General features: G+C 48.1%; 1 protein-coding gene across 1 annotated transcript in view; it reads left to right on the top strand.

Moving 5' to 3' along the window:
• LOC146855828 (rab-like protein 2A) overlaps nucleotides 1-25,721 on the top strand; it is a 183,800-nt gene that overhangs the window by 13,060 nt on the left and 145,019 nt on the right. The window contains exon 2 of the mRNA XM_085653767.1: nucleotides 11,585-11,745. Coding sequence (XP_085509893.1) covers nucleotides 11,585-11,745 — 161 coding nt within the window. The remainder of the gene's footprint in view (nucleotides 1-11,584; nucleotides 11,746-25,721) is intronic.

The following is a 25,721-nucleotide window of genomic DNA, read 5'->3' on the forward strand; positions in this document are numbered from 1 at the left end:
TTATCCCCATAACTGTGTACTTGCGTGCCAGGGGGGGAGATGCCCGTTGCACCCAGTCTTAGTCTCCCCCTCAGAGCTTCATCATGTCCACGGCTGCGAAGAGGGCTCAGGCTCCAGCCGTGTAAGCCTCCTCCTCAGCCTTCTACAGTATGGCGCCGTCTCTAGACTTCGTAGGCCTTCTGAGCCATCACCGGCGAGAGTCCACGGGGTGACAGCCAGGGCCAGCCCCCACGGCCTTCCTCCAGGAGCAGCCGAGGTCGTCATTCCATTCTCGTTGCCTGGCGAGCACCACGTTCATATCGTACTTGGCCCGGTGTCATAGTCGTACGTCCGCCTCCTCTTGCAATGGGTCCGATACCTCCGCCCTGCCCGCGGACTGTCCATGTCTCTGCGCCGCTCCCGTGCGTCCCGTTGGCTTCCACCAGCCCTCCAGCCACTCCGTGGCTGCCGTCTGGGACATGAAGAACCAGGTTTTTCCCTCCGCCTCCACCCGGAGCTTCGCGGGGAAGAGCATTGCATACTTCAGTTCTCTCTTTCGTAGCTCTTTCTTCACGTCCAGGAAGTCTCTGCGTTGCCTCGTTACCAGCGCTGTGTAGTCCGGGTATATCTCGATTTTGCTATTCTCCACTCGAAGTGGGGGAGCGACTCGCGCTGTCTGCAAAATGGCGTCGCGGTCGCGGAAGTTGAAGATTCTTGCTAGTATCGGTCGTGGTGGGGCTCCCGGCTTGGACGGCCCACCTGGCACCCTGTGCGCCCTTTCCACCGAGAAAAACTCCGACAAGCCTCTAGGCTGGAGTTTATTCTTGACGAGGTCTTCCACATACAAGTCCAGCGCCGGACCGCGCACGGTCTCCGGCACTCCCACTAAGCGGATATTGTTGCGGCGGGCGCGCCCTTCTTGGTCGTCCAATTTCGCCTCCATTTGTTTCTGCGCCAGTTCCAGTGCCCTTACTTTGTTTGTGAGCAGCGTTGTCTCCGTGGACAGAGCGGCCGTCGTGTCTTCTACCTCCCTCAGCCTGTCGTTGATTTTTGACACGTCTGCTCGTAACAGTGTAATGTCCGTGGAGATCGTGCCTATCGCCGTTTGCATTTGTGTCAGTGTGCGCATTATATCCTGCAGGGTAATCTCCCCTGGCTGACCGGCCTGCGTCGCGTCTTCATTCTGCCTGGGAGCCTCTGGGGTTTGCGAGGTCTCTCTGCGGTAGGCATATTTATCCAATTTGCCAGTCTGCGGCCCCCGTTGGCCTTTACCCCCCATGGTGCTTGCTTCGCCTCGCGGTGCAGCGGGAAGGTCGGTAGTCGCCGCTGCCAGACTGCGCCTTACAGGTCAGCGCTCGGCCTTTCGGTTTTCCCTTCCCTCCTCGCCTCCGCTCGTGCAGGAGGTCGCCGTCCAGAACTCGCACACTCTCCTCAGGTCTCGACGGGGAGCACCATATGCATCCCCCGGTGCGTCGCGTCCACTCTGTGCCGGGTGGGGGGGGGGGTTTTAGGCGCTTGATACGATCACCAGTGTTGTCCCCGCCACGCTCCGAGGGAGTTCAGGCTCATCAACCCTCTCTGCTGTGCGTCTCGATCATCTCGGGGCACTTCCAGACCGGTAGGCAGCAGGGCCCTTTCTCCGCTGGTGCCGGGGTGGGGGTGGCCAGGACACCTCTGTGACTCGTGTCTGGGCCCGCGTCTCTATTCCTTTGTGTGTGCTCCGTCCCGCAGTTCGACCCCGCACCGCAGGGTCCTGAACGCCACGGGGCCTCGGTCCACGCCGGTCGGCGCCCCCCACGTGTCGTGCTCCGCTGCCGCTTTGTTTCGCCCTACGCGGCGTCCCGGTCCTCGGAGCGAGCCCACTCTGCGCGCCACTTCCTCGGCCGCGCCCTCGTACTCCAGGCCCCGGTCGCGGTCCCGGATAGTAGGCCGCACCGCCGGCCTCGTCGATGCCGACCCTGCGGCTGCACCCCCAGCTCCCAGACGGCCCTCGATCAGCACCGGAGCCTCCCGGTAGTCAGAGCAGCTGGTCCTTGTCACCGTGGACGCGGATAAATGTCAGGATTTTGGGGGAAAGAGACTAGCGAGCGCGGAGCTCTCCTAGGCTGCGGCCATTGCTGTCGGCTGCAAGCCACGCCCCCCGGAAGAACAGGGTTTTGTCTCTTTATGTGCTGTCTGAAATTTCGTTTGGAGCAAAAAGAAATGGGGCAGTCCAGGGTCGATAAAATACTTTTTGACATAAGATAACCAGGTAATAGAGGTGGCATGTTCTAACTTTATACCGTCCTCCAGTATCTCTTTAGAAAACGATGTAAATAAGGAACTTCAGATCTTAAGCCGCAGGGGGCAACTAAGACTATGTCTTCAAGGTAAGGTAGGCCAGATTCCAAATGGGTGATTAAACTGGCAGTGCACCTAGTGGTAGCAAGGAGCCTACACAGAAACCTATTTTCTATTTTTTCCAGTGTGGACCGGCGATGTGTATCCCCAAACTCCTTCCCCATATATACTTAGAGATAGGGGTTTAGATATGTACAGAGTAATTAACTCTTTAATAGGTTTATGCCCAGTTTCTTGAAAAACTGGAAGATTGCCCCTATTGCCCCCTCCAGATTGCTGACTCGTTGAGTCACAAGTTTGTTCCAGCGCAGGTCACATGACAACAATACCCCAAAATAATTAAAATACTGGACTTTTGTAATAGGGATCCCTGCAATGTTGTGGGGATGGGCGAGGCTCTTTTTAGGGTCGCAAATCATGGTCTTTGATTTTATATGGTTAATTTTCAAGTTAAGTTCCCTCATAAAATTATTAATAATTTCTAATAACGACTGGAGGCTATTATCAGTTCGAGGTAGTAGACTGTATTGTCCACATACAGGAGCACGGGGACAACGCGGTCCCAAATCCGTGGTAAATCTTTGCCTCTGGACACCAACTCACTCTCTAAGGTGTTATTATAAAAGGGAACTAAAAAAGAAGCCAAAATACTGCCCTGTCTGACACCCTTGGTTGAAAAGTAAAAAGGGCTACAGTCTCCATTCATTTCAAAACAAACCTGTGCCTTCGCCCCCTGGTGCAGTCTTTTCAAAAGGTCAGTCAGTGCTGGGTTGATCCCAGCTTTCCCTATCATTAGCCAGATCTTTTCCTTATCTACCAGGTCAAAAGGGCTGGATAGATCCTTAAATGCCATGTGGATCGGACGCCCTTAGCTTACAAGTATTTACCAGAGCGCATGAGGAGGTTTAATGTTTGTTCCACAGCACTGACTCCGGGACGGAAACCAAATTGATCCTCCATAAAAAACGTAATCACTTGCCCATTCCTTAAGTAGATGAAGGATTACCCCCCCCCCAAAGATTTTAACGGAAGAATCTTGGAGGGAAATAGGTCCCCTACTCATAACATTCCAGCCAGTCCCATGCCGCAGCAGGATCCGTTAAAAAGTGAGACCTGTCCTCTGCTTGCACTCTTAGAAGGGCCAGCACAAGCTTGTAAAGCAGCAAGCAATAAAGCAACCTCAACTCACAGAGCCTCCTCTTAGCAGTGAACGGATCTCTCTTGAGTTTGAACCTGGAGGGTAAAGTCGGGATAGAGAGAGAGACCTTAGCATTCTCTATCACAAAGGGACCATGGTTGCGGTGCGTGCTGAAGAAGGAAGTCACTGTCTTGGAAATGTAGGAGACAGATCATCCCGGGCATGGTGGGGCCCCCAGCTTAGGAGGGAGAGTAGGTGTCCTATGTACCCGGTCCAGGGCATAGAACGTAGACAGGCCCTCTAGGGCCTCGTACTCCTGAAGCCAGCCCTCTAAGAAACTAAGCATGGAGTTGCTCTCCGGTAGCCCAACGACTCTAATGTTATTACGGCAGACTCTCTCTTCCTGGTCATGCAGTCTGGCAGCTAGCCACAGAGTGTGTAATCCAATTCCATGAGGTGACGGTCTGTATTTTAAAGCAGACACCCTCTCTGCCATTTTCTTAGAGTCCTTGGGAATGAGACCCAGTTCCATTGCTATTGAGTCAATCTTGCCCTTCACTTTCTCTCCTATAACATCAGTCGCGGCCAGCAGTTTGTCAAGTTTGCTGTCCATGTGGGAGGCATCCCAGCCTCCAGCACCCTGCATAATCCCCTTTGGGGAATGCTCATCGAAGCATCATTCTTGGGCCTGTGAGTGTGATTCATGTCAGAGGCAGATAAGGCAGAGTGAGGCTCACTCATATTTAGTATCCAAAGTTAGCGGCATCAATGCCAGGAGGTATGGCACTATCAGCCGTAGTAGTGGTGATAGGGGGTGCAATGCAGACTGTAGAATCCAAGGACACCACCAACGGGATAGCTGGGGAAGACCACTGCGCCTCTACACAACAAATAGCACAGCAGTCAGGGAGGACCACTGCAGGCAGCAGGGACGTTACCCTGCCAAAAGGCCCCTCAGCTAAGACATTGCCAGAAACCAATATCCAGCGTAGCAGGAGGAAAGCAAATCACAACTGACTGGGCCCCTCCAGCACAATAGGGCAAACGAGCACACCTCAGGAGCTTTATTGGGCAGATAATGTTGTAGTCAGCAGTGGGGGCCCCCAGTTGATTCAACTGCTCTCCCAGAGGCCAGCAGCAGGGAGAAGCAGAGCGATAGTGAGGTCAGAGGGCGGAAGTTCCCAGGGCCCCCTCTATCTCCAGAGCAAGGGAGTAGCCAGAAAAATAAAATGCTCCCCACTTTGAACCACACGACAGTAATCATGCAAGCAAAGTAAGAGTCCCTGACAATTTCTATGCAGGCCTTCGGGAATTGTTACACACTTTCTCCCATGCAGAAAATAGTGAACAATTATGCTTTAATATCACAACTTAAAAAGAACAGCTGCATTTTTACTGGTCTTCCTTGCCATCTTACAATTGCTCAATCCTTTGTTCTATTGTCTTTTCCTTTTATTCTTTATTAATATTTCTCACCTCTATTTCTCCCTCTTTTACTCCTTCCTTCTATTTACCTTTCTTTTCTTCTTTGTGATTATTTTTCTGTTCTACTTAATAGTATTCTTTCTTTCCACTCTTTTAAGTCCTTCTTTCCATCTTGTTTTCCTTCTTTTCAAATGTTCTTTCCCCTTTCAAATGTTCTTTCCCCTATCTCGCCTTCTTGCTACCTTTTTGCCCTTCTTTATTTAATCTCCTTTGCTTCTCCCCTCATTGCTTCTTTCACCTTTCTTTACTTATTGTTTCCATTCCTTACTTACCATCTTCCTGTCCTCCTTCCGTTTCATTATACCGTTCCTTCTTTCGTACTTTTCTCTTTTTCTTTCCTTCCTTTCATTGCCTTTTTTTCCCTGTCTCTCATTCCTCATTTCTTCTTGAATATTTCATTTTGTTTTCCTGATTTCCTTCTTTCTTTCCCTCCTATTTTTCATTTAGAATTTTTTGTTACTTCCTTTCCTTCCTGCTATCCTTCTTGCTTTATTACTTTCTTTCCCTTTTATTTTTACCTTCCTTTCACACTTCCTTTTTCTTTTCCCCCTTTTCACTTTACTTTCCTTCCTATCTTCAAGTGTGCCTTTATCAGCTGTGGGTCCTTTCTTTCTGAACATTTTTCCTTCTTTGCAGTCTGATTTTTCTTTCTCTTTCATGTCCTATCAGTCCATTAGCCTCTTACATATTTTAATCATTGCCATCATTTCTTTTTCTTTCTGTTTATCTCCCCTTTGACCGACCCCCACAGCTTTGCTGTGTATCTTCTTTCCTTTAATATTTATTAGCTTCAGCTTTTATCTTGTGAACTGCATATCCCACATAAAAGACAATTTAAAACAAGTTATTCTGACCCTGCTGAAGCTGTTAATGTTGGGGCTTCCCTGTGCCCTAGCTCCAGAGCCAGCAGGCTGAAAGACTGTGAGACTGAGGGACCACTCGAGGTAGCTGCCGCACTCCTCACCTGGCAGCCCAGGGAGGGGACGTGGGCCTCTAATAAGCCCAAAAGGTGTGTTGGCACTCCTGTGACTCCTGAAAGTCGTAGCCGACACAAATCCACTGGGGGGGCCCCACCTTTGGAGACACCGGACCAGTTAATAGGAGGATGGGGGAGAAAACCCTCACAGAGAGCTCCACAGAGAGCGCCGTAGCACGACCCCTGCCTAATGCAGACACATCACCAGCAGATTCCTTGGTCTATGTTGAACTACGGTGCCTTCTTGGCTCCCTTCAGATCCAGGGCACCTGTTACTGCGCTCATTGCCCCCACCCCACCAAATTGTCTGCAGTCCAGGGGTGCCTGAGTTATCCCGCACTGGGTGTGGCTCCCATGAGAGGCTGGGGGTTTGTTGGCCAACGAGAAGCTCGCACTTCCCGCTGCCTACAGCATGATGGCTAGCTCCGCCCCTCCCATGTGTAGTAGTTCTAAGCAAACCTATTTAACAGTAATCAGGATACAAATGATCAATTCAATGCATTGTGATAAAAGCACAATGAAGAGGCCTCCTGACCATTAGTGGAGCTGTTGTCCTCTGTCAAGTCAATGTAACATGTATTCTGTGAAAGAGTAATGAGTGTTTTCTCAGTTTTATTTTGCTGTAGTGCCTTAATCAAATGGAATTGTATCTTTATCTTTTAGTAATGTGTAAATGTGGTTTTTATTGTATGCTTTTTCAAAGCAACATGGACTACTATTTATTTTCAATGATACATTACACAATGGAGACTGCACTGTGTCGTGATGGTTCTGACGCACTTCGAAATCAAAAAGTATTGTTTGATTTGCCTATAACTTTTGACCGTGAGGACTGATTTGCAAAAACTTGGCAGTTTACTAGGTTACTCAGTTATGCCTCAGCATGCCTGAATTTCCGTCCACGGAAAACAAAGGTAAAGTGGGGAGGGGCATTTCCCATTGTAGTTCTCATAGGAATTTTTTTTGCTCCCACCTTACAGCCTGAACTGCTGAACAGATATACATCAACATTGGCAATCCAGGCAATGTCCATCACACAAAAAGGTTGTGCAAAATGCTAACATTTTGTCCTTATATGTATTTTATCATAAAACCATTAATGACAGTGGCCCCATTTTCGTTCATAATGTTTCACGGCCCATGTACATTCCGGAAAACTGCCATAGCTATGCTTTTGTCCTACGAAAGTTGAGAAAAATTCTTCAAGGCGAAAGACTATTCTCGGGGCGTGTTGTGGCCACGAACGAAGATGGACGCTTGATGCTGGGGCTCTGCTGAAAATCTGGTCCTGGACGGAGTCAGCGGCTTCGGCTGTGGGACGAGAGACCCACAACCCATCCCTACGACTTCACTCCCACCCCCTAAGACCAGATCGAGGAGTTCTGGCTGCCCTCTGTGCCTGCAAGCCTCTCTATGCACAATCTGCGGCCGGGCGGATGCCCTCTGGGCCTTGAGGCAGGAAAAAAGCCTCAGCCCTCTCGCAGCGGTCCCGCCCTGGCCTTCCCTTCTCTTTTTATCTCTCCGAGCCCGGTTAACAGCTGCAGGTGCTCCAACCTCTGCGATTCCCCTGACAAGTACAGGACCTCTGACATCAGCCTATTGGTTCTGACCGAGAGTCTTGCTGCGCCACGACCGCGGGGCAGACTGTGATGCGGCCCATCTCAGAGGACTCGCGGACACCCTCATGCGATCTGCCTGTGTTGCTTGCGGTGACCGTGGACCGGTGAAAATACATCCACAAGCAGGATAGACGACAACATTGGTCATAGTTAGGTGGGGGATCTGCATCCTCTTGTCCCCCCCCATACACCACTGTCTTCTCCCACGCACACCAGTGGACGGGAACCCAATAGAAGGAGGCCCCACCCTGCAACGTATGCCACAGTAGCCCTAAATTGAGGCAGGCAGGGGCTCCATATCCTCACCCCCCAATACATCCTTATCCACCCACCTGCTGTACTATTGCATTGAGTGGAGACACATCGGCTGCTGGAGTGCAGGTGGTAGTGGACGACGAGGTCCTGAAACCTTGCTAATCCTCCCCCCCCTCATTGCCCACCTGGACAGACAGCAGCAAGCATGTGTGCCATCTCTCACTTAGCCATCCTGCCTTCCCACCCAGCCCTAAACAAAACTAGAGGTCGCCTGCTCCACACATTTTGGGAGAGAACAGGCTTGCAGGGGGCCCTTACCCTGTAACCCATAGTGCCTCAACTGGCAAGTGTCAGGGCCAGATGGCTCCATCTTCTTTCACGCTCACAGCGTGATGCTGCGGGGTTTGCGGTAGTCTGCCCTGTATTGTTGCGGGGGATAACCGAACCAGCACCGCTCTCTGGCCTCACTGCCTCCTCCAACCGCCAAGGCGGAAGTTTCCACCTGTGCTCCAGAACCTCTATGGCGCTATAACTGCCTGCAGAACCACCCCTACGGCCTGCTTGCGAGGAGGGCAGTGCAGCAGACCTATGGACATCTGAGGACGATGTGCTCACCGCATAACCAACCATCTATTGTTGCAGCTCACTCACTGACCCGGGAAGAGATAACTCAACTAGAGACACTAAGGCCGAACGGATGACCCACGACCGTACCACTTGAACAAAGCCACAGCAAGCACTGCCCATTCCGTATAGAGGTACTAGTACTGCTTTTGAACCTCTTGGACTGGGAAACCCAGACCCCGCAACAACTCGGGACTTGCTGACTTTCCATTGGCATTAAACACAAGCGAACTGAGGACGCCCACCTCTCCCCTCCTTTCATACCCCTCATACTCTCCTGGGGGTGTATAGTTGCTGCCGATTTATAGACCAGAGCCTGTGAGAGCAGGGCGGCAGGCAGTGTCCCAGGCACATCTCAGTGCCAGAGGCCAACACGTACTAACAGGGAGCGAAAAACCCTAGAACGAAAACGGACGGATGCCAACTGGCAACGTTTCAGGAAAATCTGTACTACAGCTCCTCTTCACAGAAGCTCTTAAACAGCCCCATGCCATGGCTGGAGCAAAGGGGCCTACCCCCCTTTCAAACGTCACATCCCAACCATTACCGAACACCACACAAGACAACACCATGTAACGTATCCTGCAGGAAATATCGGCGGTAGGCCGTCGATTGGAAGGCATGGAAGCTAACACAGCCGCCCTGAGGGAGGAAACAAAGTAAGTACGGATAGACATTGCAGGGTTCCAGGCTCGTGTAGAAGGGCTAGATCAGAGACCAGACAGTGGTGGAGGGCCATCTGGACAATGTACCGCACCGAGATCAGGAGCTTCTTTTCCTCTGCAGCAAACTGATTGACCTGGAAGACCGCAGTAGGAGGGACAGGATTCGCTTCTTTGGATTCCCAGAAACGGAAGAGGGTTCTAATGTCAAAGTCTTCCTTAGTGACACCCTCCCAAAACTTACAGGCATTGCCTTTGAACCCTCAATAGAAATGCAATGCGCGCACTGTATTGGCCTGCCACGCAAGGACCCCATGGCTCGCCCCCAGCCTATTGTCTGTTTTCTGCGTCATGAACAAGCACAACAACTACTTTACGTGGCTCGCTCACAAGGTCCGCACTTTCATGATGGCCACAAAATACGCATGGCAGCTGACTTTTCCAGAGAGAACTATGACCGTCGTAAAGCCTTCCTCTCTCTTCGACCCCACATGTGCCAACTGGACATCAAGTACGGTGTTTTTGAGCCTGACCGGTTTCGAATCACCAAGGATGGCACCTCCAAGGACACAATGTCTCCCCCCTTCCAAGCCGAGCAGACTATGGAGGACAAACAGCAGATCCTGGCATGGAGGCAGGGATACTGAAAGACCGGCACACACACAAGGATAAAGCGCAGGTCCTCCATGCAGTATCTGCGCTCACACAGGGCCAGGATAAAGACAAATTTCGATTTCCCCTTGAAAACCACCCTCACAAGAGAATGACCGCCAAGAACTTTACACAGCGGCCCGAGCCTGATGACTCCAGACCTACAGCTACGAGATCGAAAGGAGCGGCATACGTCGGGCAGCTGAGTATCATTCACCAAGCTTTGAACATCTTTGTAACTGATTGCATTGCCTAATGATGTACATTTCACTGTTATTATTACTGTTGTTATAATTGCACTTCTTGTTTGCTCTGTGCTGCGCTCCCGCAACCCCCACCCTCTTACTATCCGGAAGACAACATCACCTGCTCCACTGGTCCGACAGACCCGGCATTACAAACTGGAGGCCATCGTGGCGATATCCCTCACTCCCTCCCGAGTAGCCCCCCCTTCCCCTCCCCATCAACCTCTACCCAATAATAGCCTCTGTTTGATACATCTCCGTACACATGGCATTCGAGCTCCACCCACACCAAAGATACGTACCTTCACTCCCCTCCCTTGCCCGAGACACCCCTACCAGCCCAGTGTCCACCTCAGGCATGCTTATGGGTGCCCCCAGCACCCTACGAATACCATCTTCGGCCATGTGGCCGACTACCACCCCTCCTATCCCCCCTACTAAACTAAGAAGACTTCTGTGTACCATATCATCCTCTTGGTTATTGTGCAATGTTGTTACTTCTGGCTAATGGATGCTCATTTTGCAACGATCTTCTATGTTTAATATAAATAAATACAACAACAAAAAGGAAGACTATTCTCATTTCAGATGTGTAAGCAGTGCAATTCCTCAGATGTAACTCAACAATTGACATTCCTTAAACTGCTCAAACCTTGATATTATTTTCTCTATAGTTAGTCAGTCCCTGAAATGGTGTTATTAACCGAACTCCTTCACAGATATTTATGTGCTCCACAAATTTATAAAATAAAAGCTTTACCAACCTGTTCAGTTTTCTGATAATTGCACTACCGCCTATTTTATAACATACTTCGACTAGGAAAATATTTGAATACAGTTCTTAAGACTAGTTGGCAGTCATGAGAGTTGAGAGATTAGAGGACAAAAGATGACAAAATAGACAGAAAAGCAAAAGATAAATAAATGCTGCTGTGACTGTGCAGGGCTGTAGCAGCAATTATTAAATGATGATGATTGGAAAAAGGGAAACAAGGTTAGAACAATTACAATTGAAGCATGGTACATTAAAGGGAAGTGATGCAATATATAGTAGTACATAAAGAAAAACGGGAAAGTGGGGAATGTCAGACTAGAGGGTGCAATTGTCAGGGAGGGAAATGTGGCACTAGGATCACAACACGTGCATAAGACAAATCCTGGCAGTGAAGCTTGCCTAAGTGGAGGGTGAAGTGAGGAGATTATGAAGGAGATTATGTGGCAGTAGAGACAGACCTGTTGTGCTTGAAGCGGGAAGCAAAAAAACACAAACGAGAAGAAGGTAGCAAAAGAGATGACAACAGAGGAGATGATTTGTGAAGCTGTGGGGCACAAAGGCGAGAAGGATGTCGATAGAGGTGTGCCATGGGGCAGGTGAAGTGTTGTACAAAAGACAGATTGATGGGAAAAGTAATAGGTCATAGGGAGGATGAAATAAAGAGCAAAAGACCTCAACACATGAAGGTGGCAAGTAGGGTGAGAATGAGTACAGAAGAAGTGAGTGAGGGGTTAAATGTCTAGGGATGGAAGAAGTGTTTCCTGATTATTTTAGTTGGCCATTCAGTTTTATTTTGAAGATTCAACCAAAATTGTTCCTAATAATGATCATTTAGGAAGAAGTGGGTGCAGCCAAAGGAGATCAGAAGACCTTGTCGCACAACAACATCATGGAAGGCGATGGGCATGGTGTGCCAGAGCTGGATCAAGAGAAATACGATGCTGAGGAAAATGTCAAGATCATCTGTCTGGGAGATAGTGCTGTAGGGAAGTCCAAGTAAGAAAAATTTCTGATTTGCCTCCCTTCAACATCCCTCATTGTAGTGCTTGATTCTGCATCTATGGTTCTGTCTTGCCACTGCAGTTCCAGATCAGCCATCATGAAAGTACGGTTCTGTCACAGTTAAGCCAACTCGTTCTTGTCCAGAGTATGGTGGAACTGTTTCAGTGGACACTGTACCTAATTAGCAAATCAGTAACACCCAATGGGAGAGCAAATGGGCTCCCCATTTGTGCATGCAGGTACAGAACCGTGGTGTGCTTTTAGCAATGGCCCTAGCTCAGAAACTCCGCTTGTTCTTTCCATTTCTATATGTTAATTGGTTCATACACACTGAAGTAGTGTGACTATATCTGGGTGATTTAAGTAATGTATATAGCATACACTGTTGACGAAATTGTGCCTTTGCACATCATTGTTGCATGAACAGGGATGAGTTTGATCTACCACAAAAATGACTTAGTGAAATTTGTTCTAAAGATTGCCTGATTTCTTCTTGACTTGAGTGTCTGGTGTATATAACCTTAGTTTGTGGCTACATCCTGCAGTATTAATCCTGGTGGTACTTGCTGCTATGGAAATTAAGATTGTAGTAGCAGTCACATTTAAGAAACCATTTCTGCTGCATGTTCATACTTGACAACCTTCTGTGAGCAGAAAAGGTAGGATTTTGAGGTTTGGAACTACCAATTCACATTCTAAAGTAAGTTAATTTATTAGGTTTAGTATTTATGTAGATTTGGCAAACACATTTATCCTAATAAAATGCGCACATAATTTTAAATACATTTTCCATCCGTCAATAAATACATATATATTACAAAAATATATATATATATATAACCATAAAAGACAAAAAATGGTCTCCTATCATGTCAATACATTCTGGTTGCTGTTACAAATACAGCAATAAAGGGCATAGATAATCTATCATCTTGGCAGTGTTAACCAATTTTAAAATACATTAATAGCTCTACTATACCATATTTGCCTATTATGTATCCTAATACTTGTTCCTGGCACTCTGAATTCCTGAAAACTCACTAATCAAAAGTGTCAGGTGCAGGGACTTATCAGCTTCTAGACAGCAACTGCACTATAATAACAAGTTAAGACAATCTGTATCCAAAACAGTATCAATCCTATTTTAAAAAGTCTCTGATCCAAAGTGCCAATCCCGAAGCATATCATCCGCCTCAAATCACCAACCACACTAAAAGTGCTGAGTTATGTGCAAAACAAATCTATAAACCTGACAATATCAGAATTTAAAAGTGAATTTGTTAACCAACTACATTGAAAATCATAGTCTATCTTCTAATCTTAAATCCTGAACACATTTTCTGAAAATACTTGCCTAGCTTATAACCTAGCATAGTATTTTCATATTTCACAGTTAAACTAAACAATGCCTTAAAATACCTAATACCCACATCTCTTAAAACTGGGAGTAGCATCCTCCTTCTATCATCTATAAAGGCTGAGCAAATGACTAACAGATGACTCAATGACCATAGTCCAATATTGCAAAATGGGCAATTTCTAGCAGTGCGAGGAAAGGAACTTTTTGGAGTCCTGCCAGTCTATAAACTGTTGCATCTGTTGCAGCCTCAAATTCGTCATCCACCGTCGAAGCCCCTTTGAATTTATATCCTTTAAATATTACTGCATTTTTCCTAAGCCTAAAGTCTCATACAAGTATGTAAGATGAGGTCGATTCCCACACTCCCTATAATCACACTGTAGAGGAAGCCTTAATGAGGCTTTAACTGTAAGTTTACTGAACGCATTTTGCCATATAACTGTATTCAAGAACCCATTTGGATCCACACTACTTATAATTTTCCAGGTTCATCATCCACAGGAGTGAATTCTCAGTTTGATGGTAAGAGTTCAATAAAAACCTAATTGTGGCCTCAGCAGCTACAACGAATCTCCTCTAATAGTTTAAAAGTCTTTGAAAATATTTATATTTGATACTTATAAGACCCAACTCATGTTGAATAGCTGCATTCATTGAACCCCTAGAGAGGCCTAACTATAACTTCCAAATATTCATTTCAATTACTTCCAATCATTTTATTTTTTCCTCTATTAAGATTTCGGAGTAATATAAAAGCAAATTTATTATTTTCAGGTTATAAACCTCTATTAACATCTCCACAGAATTATTACCCAGCTCAGTCTCCAATCTCACCAGTGCTGCAGCTACCTGCTTACTCTCAGACTCTTTCTCTGAAAAGCGAGGTGAATTCGAAGTTCCAGCTAAAAATTATACCTTTTATATTTATAATCTCAAACAAACTCAAACGATTGGTGGTGTAACCATAAAATATGCCGAACTGATTTATTTCAAATACACCTTTTTGGAGAACGGCCATAGCTTTTGTTTTTGACACATTAATAGTTAAATAATTCTCCCTGCAATAACCAGTAAAGGTCTTTAACAATCTCTGCATACCCACTAGGGTTAGATCCATGATGATTGTACCGTTAGCGTAAAATAGGTGCAAGTTTTCCACCTGTTCCAGTCTTGGTGAAAAAAAGACCTCACTTTATTCAGATTACAGGGGCTATCTGTTATGTATATGGAAAATAAGAAGTGAGCAAGGTTACAGCCTTGCCTCAGGCCATTGGGAGTTTAGATTTTCCATGAAAGAGCACCAATTCTCCTCAACTGCTATTTTTTTGAATTTTTTTTTCCATTTGTTTATTGGTTTTAATCAAAGCCAAACATACATGATTGGACGACATACGCGAGATGGTTAACAGATCAAGGAACAGCAATTAGTACTTAAGGTATACTATGCCCTCCCCTCGCGGCTCACTTGTTTATTCATCTCCATTTCAGCCGTGGGTGATACACAGAGATTCCCTCGATATACATTCCAATGCGACCATTTTCCATCCCATTTCTTGGGGCATCCCCGAGCCCCAAAGACTGCGGTCTCTGCCAACATGCATCTATCCATCTCGTTAGCCCACACGGTGACACGTGGTGGGTGACTCCCCCCCAGCCTCGGGCCAGTTCTCGCTTCACCAACGTATATCCCAGTGTAGCAAAGTGCTGTTCAGTTTCCGTGAGGTCGGTTTCCTCCCATATGTTCAGCAGTCCCAGTTGTGGTGTCAGTACTATGTCTTTCCCCAGGGAGGTTTGCATGTGCTCCGAGGCCCCCTCCCAAAGTGCACGTATCTCTGGGCAACTTCACAACGTATGATAAAATGTGGCCTGTTGTCCGCACCCCTTTGTACATAAATCGGCAGGTCTAGCTCCTATTTTCACCATAACTTTCCCTGTGATGTATGATCGGTGCAATATGCGAAGCTGGATCAGTCTGAATCTTTGTGTAATGGCCGCCTCTCGAGGGGACATGAGAGCCATTTGCCAATCTTCATCATCTATAGGGCCCAAATCATCCTGCCACCGCACTCTAAGCTTTGAAAATGTATCTGGCAAGTTATTGCTCAACTTTTTATAAGTTAGGGATATTGCCTTCGAGTTAAGAGGTCCATCTAATAGACGGTCTTCCAATGGCGACGTTTCTGGTATGTCTTTAAAAGACGGGAACGCCCCCGTCAGTGCGTGTCTTACCTGCAAGTATCTATATACTTTTCCTGTCGCCATCTGGTAACGCCTCCGGAGGTCATCAAAGGTAAGTAATGCTCCCTTCTGTACCAGGTCTTTCACTGCCGAAATCCCAATAAGGTCCCATTTGTCAAACCCGGGCTGATAGCACAGCATGCCTAGCTTCTGGGAGAACCACAACGGCGTGGCCCGCGAGAGGATCCCAGCCCACCCAAGCCGAGAATTAACTAGGTGTCAGATCTCTAGTGTATGTTGAGTAGGAACGAAGAATCTCCCCCTCCCTTTCCTATCGGCAGTGTACAGAGCCCCCAGATATCCGGACCGGTCTGTTTGATATCGGTCAAGCACGTACGCTGGGTCATCAGGAGGGTGATATATCCAGTGGTTAACAGCGACCAGTTGCGCAGCCCAGTAGTAGCGCTGTAGGTCGGGGAGTGCAATCCCTCCATCGTACCAACCTTTCGTCAGTTTTTTCAGTGCAATCCTGGAGGTCTTTCCATCCCACAGCAGTGTGCGAATCTCACCTTCGACTGCTCTAAAGTACGAGTCCGGGACTCTGTGAGGGCAGTTATGTAGTATGTAGAGGAACCGAGGGAGGGCCAGCATCTTGAAAAGTGCAGCTTTTCCCAGCAGCGTTAAGGGCAGCGACCTCCAATGCTTCACGTCGGCTCGCAGTCTAGCCAGAGGGGGAGCCAGGTTGGACCTATAGAAACAATCTGGGTCTGGTGTTACGAAAATTCCCAGATATCGAAACCCCTCCATTGCCACTGTTATATTGCAGTTCGACGGGAGTCGGGGGGCCAGGCCTCTCAACATATATAATGTGAATTTATGCCAGTTAATAGCATATCCCGAATATTTACCGAAACTTGTGAATATGTCAAGTACCGCTATGATCGATTTGTGCGGGGATGCTAGATACAACAGTACATCATCTGCATATAGGGATATGCGGTCCTCCAAGCCTTCCGCCCACCGCAGCCCTCGCACCATCACGTCCCTTCGCACCCAGGCCGCAAGAGGTTCCAGTATAAGAGAGAACATTAACGGAGACAGTGGGCATCCCTGCCTAGTACCTCGTCGCAGCTCGAACGTCCGGGAGGCATAGTTGTTGACTCGCACCTGTCCCAACACTCCAGTATAGAGAAGCCGTACCCAAGCTACGAATTTAGGGCCCAGCCCCACCTTTTTAAGTACCGCGAACATATACGGCCATTCGATAGAATCAAATGCCATTGAGGCATCAAGAGATAGCACTTCCAAATCCTCCTCAATAGAGTCCCTTCGAGCCATCACATTGTGTAGGCGCCGAATATTGAGGGCAGTATTTCTGCCTGGCATAAAGCCAGATTGGTCCGGGTGGACCAGTGATGTGATAACTGTCACCAGTCTATTCACCAAGACTTTGGCTGGCACCTTTGTCTCTACATTGATCAGCGAGATTGGTCTGTAAGAGCCACATTGGCTGCCGGTTTACCTTGTTTGTGGATGACCACTATGGTGGCTAATCGCTGGTCCGCTGGTAAACTACCTACTTCCAGGCTCTCTTCATACATGGCTTTCAGGTGCGGTACAGTCAGGGAGGCAGTTGCTTTCAGAAACTCTACTGGAATGCCGTTTGGACCCATGGCCTTTCCAGACTTGAACTGCCCCAAGGCTTTACGTATTTCCTCATTCGAGCGATCCGCCTCCAAGGTCTCCCTATCCCCTTCCGAGAGAGTCGGCACATCACTGTCCCGGAGGAGCAGATGAGTCTTCGGCTGAATAATGCGTAGAGGGGGAGTATACTCTTTCAAAATGATCGGCGAATTGCTCCGCTATTTCTCGGGGATGCAGCACCGTGTCGCCTCCCGGTGTCGTCAGCTTATGCACCCATCTAGCTCCCTGCTCCCTCCGTTCCAACCATGCCAGCGTCTTGCCAGCCCTCTCGCCGAGTTCGTAAAGTCTGTGCTGGGTGGCACGATGTTTAGTCACCATATGTTCCCTGGTTTTCATCCTATATTCCTCCTGTTTCATTAGAAGCCTGTGGCTCGCGTCTGGGGAGGGATTTTGTAAGTGTTCTCGCTCCAGCGCCAGGAGGCAGACTCTGCCTGGACCATTTGTTCTCGCTTTTTGGCGACATAGCCAGTCTTCAGGGACAACGCTTGCCCCTTCAGAAATACCTTGTACGCTTCCCAGAGTGTTTGTGCGGAGTCTACCAAACCCACGTTTTCAGTAAAGTAGTTCTCGGTTTGTCTGCGGAGTTCATCCCTTATATCCGGTACGTGCAGAAGCCATGGGTTAAGAACTATGGTAGTGCGTGGTTGTCGTTCCCAGTGTGTGTATTCCAGCTAGACTGGAGAGTGGTCTGATATGCCTCTTGGTAAAACCTTATACTGGGCAAAATCACCTATTGAGGACTGACGGGTGAGAAAATAGTCTATACGTGATAAGCTACTATGGACATTCGAGAAGTATGTAAATAATTTACCAAGTGGGTGAAGCGCACGGCCCACATCAGTCAGCCCCATTGCCATCGCGAAATCAGCCATTAGAGTGTTGGCTTTCTCTTTGGATTTCGGTGGTTGGCGATCAATCGTGTAATCTAATGTAATGTTATAGTCTCCCCCCATGATCAGTGTGCCTTCTCAGAGTCCTACCAGCTTACCCCCCAAGTCCCCTAGCGCTGCCCTGCCCAGCGCGGGCGGTAGATACACTGAGAGGATGTTGATGTGTCTCCCATCCCAATGGGCCTCTGCCCATGCGAACTGGCCACCCGCATCCGCCCATGTCTTGTGAACAATAAGGGGGGTGCTTTTTTTAACCAATATGTCTCTACCCCTTGAGCCCGTGGTGTAGTCCGAATGTACAAGAAGTTTGTACCCCCGCCTAGTGAGGGCCTTGGACTTGTGGCCTACCAGATGCGTTTCTTGCAGCAGGACTACATCCGGCGAGTGTCTTTTTAGATATTGCTGCACAATCCCTCTCTTAATCTTATCGCCTACCCCATTTACATTCCAGGTCATTACGGTGAGTGTTCGGTCCCCCCCCATCCCCCCATAGCTTTGCATCACACATTTTCCCAACATCCGGATTATCACAAACAGAGAAAAAGCTTGAAGCCGCCCACCAAGCAGTCGTCGCCCCATGTGCAGCGTGGATACTGTACCCTTCCAAGTCACGGTATAGCAGTGTTTACCAACAAAACCAACAAATAAACAACAAACCCAATGTCCAGACCTGCCAGTATCCTCCCCCCTCCCCATGTTCTCGCCCGTAAAACAATTTAGTTTCAAACATCCCCCTTCCCCCCCAACCCTCCCCCTCCTCCCCCCTCCCTGCTCCCCTGCCTGTGGATTTAGAACTACCCACCCCCAAACTTGGCAGAGTGCAATTAACTAGTACTTTTGCCATCCACAATTCGTGTTGCATGGTTGCGATCAGCTCACAGTACTTAAAACCCATTAGGTCTATTATCGCTCACTAGGACCTCCTAGGTAAGCCTCACTTTACTGGGTTTAGCAACTTCTTCCCTGAACCCCCCCGCCTACTCGCACTTTCCAGTCTAAACACCGGCTCCCCACCAGTGAGGCCAGGGATTATCACTCCTACTCTTTCGACTGTCTGCTCTCCTCTGGGCCTTTCTTTGCGCACTCTACACGGACGTTCCTGTGTTGGTGAGGCCCACCAGGACGTGCTCTGCCCTGCCCCCCTACCGTACTCCAGCCTTCCATCCAGTCCCAAGCTGCCTCGGGCAAGTCAAAGAACCACGATTTGCCATCCGACTCCACCCTCAGCCTAGCAGGAAAAAGCATTGCGTACTTCACCTCCCGGTCTCTCAGTTCTCTCTTTACCGCCTGAAAGCTGCAACGCTGGGCCTGGACCTTGGCCATGAAATCAGGGGAAAAGGCCACCCTCGAAGTTATCTATCTTCAGCGGGGGTTAGCTCTCGCGGTCTGCAGGATAATGTCTCTATCACGAAAGTTGAACACTCGCGCAATGAGGGGGTCGTGGGGGTGCTCCCGGTTTCGGTCTACCTCCCGGCACTCTGTGGGCCCTCTCAATGGAAAAGTAGCTGGACAGAGTCTTAGGCCGCAGGTACTTCGTGATGAGGTCTTCCACATATAGGTCCGCCGCCGGCCCCTCAGTTTTTTTAAGAACACCTAAGATGCAGATGTTGTTTCGGCGAGCCCGACCTTCGTACTTATCGAGCTGTTGTGCCATCCTTTCCTGCTTCTTCTGCATGTCGAGCATCTGTTGTTGGAGTTCCGACGTGTCCGACTGCAAGGTGCCAGTGACCATCTTGAGTTCTTTGATTTTTTTTTTCGTCCATCTTTCGGAGATCGGCCCTAATTAGAGAGACCTCCACTGTGACTGAGTCTACTGAGGCGCGCACTCCGCTGATAGCCGCCATGACGTCGTGTAGGGTGGGTTCCGGTCCCTGCGTGGTGGTGGTTGCTCCCCCATCTTTTTCACCCTTTGGAAGACCATTTGCCTCCTCCGCCTTGGACCACGCGAATTTGGCCAGCTGCTTCTGGGCATTTGCCCTAGATCCTTTACCTCCCGTTGCCATGGAGGTGCGCTTGGCGAATGTCTCTTCGATAGAGAAAGGGGCAGCACCGGAAAGACAGTGCTCGTACTGGGTCCGCAAGCTTCTCCTCCTGACTCGCCCTTCAGTCTTCACGGCCCCAACACACGGAACATCCAGGCTGAACTGTCGGACTCGGCGTAGCTACCACCAGGGTAGTGCAGTGGCTTGCGGACAGTTCTACCCCGGAGGCACCTTCAACCCTCAACAAAGACCATCCGTTGTGGTGTTTTCGGGGGGACACCGGCTCCCAGTTACGTGTCCCGAGGGCTTCGGGGCGTGAATGTCTCTTGAGCCCACACTATTGCCCCCGCCGCTGCAGCCTGTCCGTGACTCAATCCGGCTGTGCCCTGGCCCCCGCTGGAGAGGACAGCCGTCCCTCGTGACCAACCAAGTTCCTTCGAAGGGCCAGCAGCCTCCGACCTCGGGCGTCCGCTTTTACCTGCCACCACCGTCTGTGCCTGCCCCGTGGCTGGCCATGCTTTATGTACTGCTGACAGGGTTGGAGGCACGCAGGCCCACTGATCCAGGCCCCTCCGAGCCGCGTGGGCCCGGGCATCCGCCGCCGACTCCAAATAGGTCTGATGGGCCTAGTCTGCCGTTACTATGCCCCGGGGGGGCGGCCGGCACCCCACCCCGGAGCACCTCGCTCCTTCCGGCGGGCTAGATATCCCCGCTGCCGCTCCTCCACTTCGGCACCAGCACTGATAGCGGCGCAGGCCGCAGACCGGGGCCTCGATTTGGACAGCGCCCACTAGGACTCGGATGTCTCTGCTTCGGCGGGCCACCAACTGCTCACTCCCCTGCCAGGCTTCTCACCCGCAATTGTACACGCTCCACGTCTCAGCCGAAGCCCAGAACAGCGCCTTCGCCACTGGGCCGCAGCAATCTCCAGGGCCCCGAAGCCGGGTCGCCGCCGGCGACAAAACTCACCCGGACTCACCGCCGCCAGCCCCGATGCAAGTCAGCGCCCTCCCCAGGCAGCCCGAACGGCACCTCCGATCCTCCACCGGCGTAGGGGGCTTCTGCCGATACTCCGCACAGCCCGTCAGGGCCGACTGATTCCTCGCTCCGGAGGCTGCTTCGTCGCTCGTACTGCCCCTGGGATCCGGAGCCGCCGCCCAGAGCGCAGCGCCGCAGAAGGCGGCAGGAGCCCCTCCACACTTCTTTCTCGCACCAAAGTCCTCCCGGGGGGTCAGACCAAGACAGGGTCTACTTCATAGGGATTTTTGTTGTGGATGGCACAGGATCGGGCAGCACAGGCGCCGGGGAAGCAGGAGCTGACTCAGGCGGCGGCCATTCACAACGGCTGCTAGCCACGCCCCCCTCAACTGCTATTTCTGTCCACAACTCATCCTGTAGTTGAATTATCAGGGCCAGAAGTCCCTTTGGGATTCCACAATTTTTCAATTTATTCCACAGCCTTATTAATCTGACCAAGTTACAAGTGGTCTAAAACACAGCAGGACATATGATTAAGAACCTACCCCCTAGAACTCTCTCAGCCCTTATGCTCTGAGATCCACACTGGCTTCCCATATGAAAGAGATCACTTTTCAAACTGATTTGCCTGACATACAAGTCTTTATCGGGATCAGTGCCAAAATACCTATGCAATAAGCTCACTTCCTACATTCCAAGTAGAAACCTCTGCTCTAGCCACCTATCACTCTTATGTTCCTGACGCATTTGTACAGCCAAATGATGAGGACGTGCCAACTCCTATCTTGTCTCTCTCCACTGGAATAAACTTCCACTTTCCATTCGAGCATGCCCAAGCTTGGTGGAATTTAGGAAATGCCTGAAAACCTGGCTGTTTTAACCGCCCCTTACCAACTTACCTGCCTAACAGTGCCGAGATGTTCCTACGGGGATGAGCCATGCAATATACCAAGAATCAAATAACATAACAATTTCTGTAACATAGAGGACCTGGTGCTCAACCAAATAATATTTTTCTACTAGCAGCTTCAGTAAAACATATCTGTTGGTCGCGGAATGGCCTCTCGTAAAGCCAATCTGTGTATAAGGGATGTGTTTGCCTCTTCTACCCACTCTTCTAGGTGTTTCAGCAATGGTTTTGCATAAATCTTGCTCGGGATATCAAGCAGTGTTCTCATCAAATTTTGTGGCAGTTGCTTGGGTCCTTTCTATGAATCAGATCTAATACTACCACACCAAGACTCCAAGATTCATTTTGTTTTTTTTAAAAACTGCCTGAATAAAGGCGTAAAAACTTGAGCTCATAATGTAGAATGTAACTGTAGTATTTGTGCAGACAGGACGTCGGACCCCTCTTCGCTTGATTTTATTGAGCTCATTATTAGAGCCTCACCTCCCTAACAGATGGGATCTGAACTGGCTGCAAGTCAGCCCCCCAATCACCCTCAACCACCCATTAACTCTCAATCACCCTATCCCCCATTGATTTGTCTACCTGATTACTAGTGTCTTTTGCTCTATGTAATGTATTAATATATTCACCCCAGATTCTTTCTCTATGGATCTAGCTGTGATCTTTATGTTTGAACCCATGTATTTCAAACCAAATTCCAAGGGTTTAAAGGCCTATTCTGCCTCAGGGCGGTAATGCGTTCTCTCAATTTCTTATCTCTTTCAAGCCAGTTGATTCTCCTCACCTCTTTACGGAATGCCTTGTTAGCTGATTTTATTGCCATCACTCTTGTTTGGTTTACTTCTGCGGGCTTCTCTTACGGTTTTGCTTCTGCTTTATCAAAATTTGATTTCCCAACAGAAGAGGCTCTTCACCGCCTTAGCTTATTTGAACAGAGCTTTATGTTCTCTTGCAACATACCATACTCATTTAGGGTATTCTTAGAAGATTGGTGCCCGTAATCTGTAAGCAACCCTGGTATCCTCCCCTCCGTTTCTCTTATTACCCTGGTTGTCCAGATAATCTTTCGCTAGTTCTTACGTCGGATGGGCTGTTCGCCCATAATTCTCTGTTCTTCGCAACCCAGTTGAGTATTATTTGTAAGGATTAAGGATCGTCATCCTCATTGTCCCCTAGAGATAAATCCATCACCCAAGAAAAGTATCCTACGAATATGATGGCATAATCCATTAGTAAGTTACTAATTCCATTATAAAATGTACTTTGGGCGGGGTAAAAACTGAAAGTCTTCCCATTAATAACAGCCTGGCTAAGCTCCGGTCTCTTCCTATTGAAGTACTCTTAACATCCCCATCACTTGAGTTGGAATGTCCAAAACTCTCTCCGCTTCAACCACCTCACCATCTACCTTTGCTGACTGTGGTATTTTAATATTAAAAACCACTACAAGTAATATTGGCACAGTTGAGTAACTGTGCTGTATGACCTCAACTAATCTTGTTAGTTCGGTCACCTTATGACCTTTCTCCTTATTGGGTGGCAAGTACACATTTATGATGATCAGCATTTTACTACAGAGGACATTATTCTCTTAGTTGTAGCCTTTCTCTCAACCACTATATTTATAAAATCTGAAAATTCATTAAATATTCTATAACTTTTACTATCCTTCTGGACAGCAACTCATGTCAATAACCCTCTGCACTCCCTTGGATGAACAAGTATGCCCTTTTCAGCATTATTATAGTAGGCAATATGGTCCTCAACTAACACCTCATTTATTTTTCATGTTTCCTGACAAGCTACAATTGTATATCTGCCCACTCCATTTAATTTTATTAAGCTGTTCAATCTTTCTAAACCCTGCTATGTTCCACACCAGGATACCGAGACCTTGTGTATCAGGAAGGTCTCCTTTCCGCCATTAACGGTCTGGAGTTAATGGCTGCCACCACCCAACTTCATTCTTGTTCCTCTGCCCTCCCTCTACTTTTCACATAACTTTCTTATGGCCTGAATCTGATGCATGTATTTTTAATCTTTCAGGGCCCATCCCTAGCAGGTTGCAAAAACTATGGCATATGACCTTTCCAAGTCACCCTCTTTATACCAAAGGCATGGAAGGCAGTTTTGATTTTGCTCGATCTGTCAGCAGCATTTTACACCATCTCACATGGTATCCTCCTAGCATGGCTAAAGAATAGTGGCATCTCAAACACTGTATTGGCTTGGATTAGATCCTTCCTTACCAATCGTAGACAGGCCCTTGGAACCTTCCTTTCTTCTGATCGTCCTATTACACCAGGAGTACCACAGGGCTCAGCCCTCTGCTATTCAATATATACATCTCTCATCTCCTTGTTACCCTCTTTCGATATTGAAGTAACATCATACGTCAACAACACACAATAGATTCTATCCCTGGACAAAGATTCCACTAAGACAGAACTCAATTTTAAACTATGCCTAACAGAGGTCATCCAGTGGATGAAGCTCAACCATCTCGGGTACAATACAGATAAAACTGAGATCCTCCTGATAAGGAAAGGACAATCCCTTCCAGCCAAGTGTGTGGTGGCCGGAAGACCCCACAGCACCCCAAAATACTGTCGAAGTAGCAAAAAACCTGGGAGTGCAATTCGATACTTCACTATCCTTCCGGCCTCACGCCCTGACGGTGGCAGGGACATGTTTTAACAAAATCAAGACATTAAAAAAATTATTTCACTTTTATTCCTCTCTCTGCGAGGAAGACCTTTGCGGTGGCACTTATTCTATCAGGACTAGACTACTGCAGTAGCTTATTAGCAGGAGCAAATAAACAAGTACTGAAGAGACTACAAGTGGAACAGCATGCGGCTGCTCGCCTAGTTCTAAAATTACCACGTAGATCCTCTGCCTCAGCCGCTCTTAAAACCCTCCATCGGCTACCTTTGCATTTGAGAATCTTATTCAAGATACTCTTAATCACCTTTAGAGCATCCTTAAATCAAGGCCCAACGTATCTCTCAGCTAGATTCACCCCTTACACCACTGCCAGGACTCTCAGATCCTTGTCGGCAAACTTCCTCAAACCCCCTTGCTTTAGGTATAAAAATAGGGATGAAAAACTGTAGCTGCATCAGGAACCAAAGCTTGGAATCTCATGCCAACACACCTAAGGCTGATTAAAACAGAAATACAGTTCAAGAAGGCCCTGAAGACCTGGATCTTTGGTTCTTCAGATGAACTGCCTATCCCTCATATAGGATCCGCTCCTGTCTACCTTGACTTTCTTCCGCACATCACCAGGATGCTCCTTTTGGAGTGACAGCTTGCGCTTTATAAACACCTACTCAATACTCAATACCATTGTAAATATACTAGTGATATATCTTTTGAAGTGATCCTAGATAATGAGGGAATGTTGCAAAAAATTGACCGGATCTTGGAGCAATTCATAAATGAGTTGGGAGCCCAGTCAGCAAATATATCCTCTATTGTTAGTGGAAATAGATCTCCTTTGCTGTGATTTAACACAAGTAACTAGTGACTTTTGTTTAGCTCTGCATAGTTTAATTTACGCCTTGTATCTTCCACTGATTATCTAGATGGCTTCTGTTAGTCAGTCAGGGCTAAGGACCAAAGGTGTCTTTCTTGTGTTTTTTCAACTTGTGTACCTAAATCTCAGTTTCCATTATCTTCTAAGCCCTCAAACTACCTTTTCAGTCTCTATACCTGATTGATAACCTGTTACTAACAAATTAGATGGTGCTGAATTATCTAAACCTCTCACCGCATGTACTTCTTCCTGGGTAACCATTATTTCTGTCATACAGGGAGCAACGATCCGGATTCATTTGTGTTCAGGGAAATGCCTTTTAGCTTTCTTTGTCAGTCTCTTATTCCTTTTGTTCTTCCTTCTTCCACAAACTTTCCTAGACTTATTTTTCTGGGAAATTAAAAAGACTTCTCTAATACTTGCC

Source organism: Triturus cristatus, chromosome 4_1, assembly GCF_964204655.1.
Source record: "Triturus cristatus chromosome 4_1, aTriCri1.1, whole genome shotgun sequence".
NCBI lineage: Eukaryota > Metazoa > Chordata > Amphibia > Caudata > Salamandridae > Triturus > Triturus cristatus.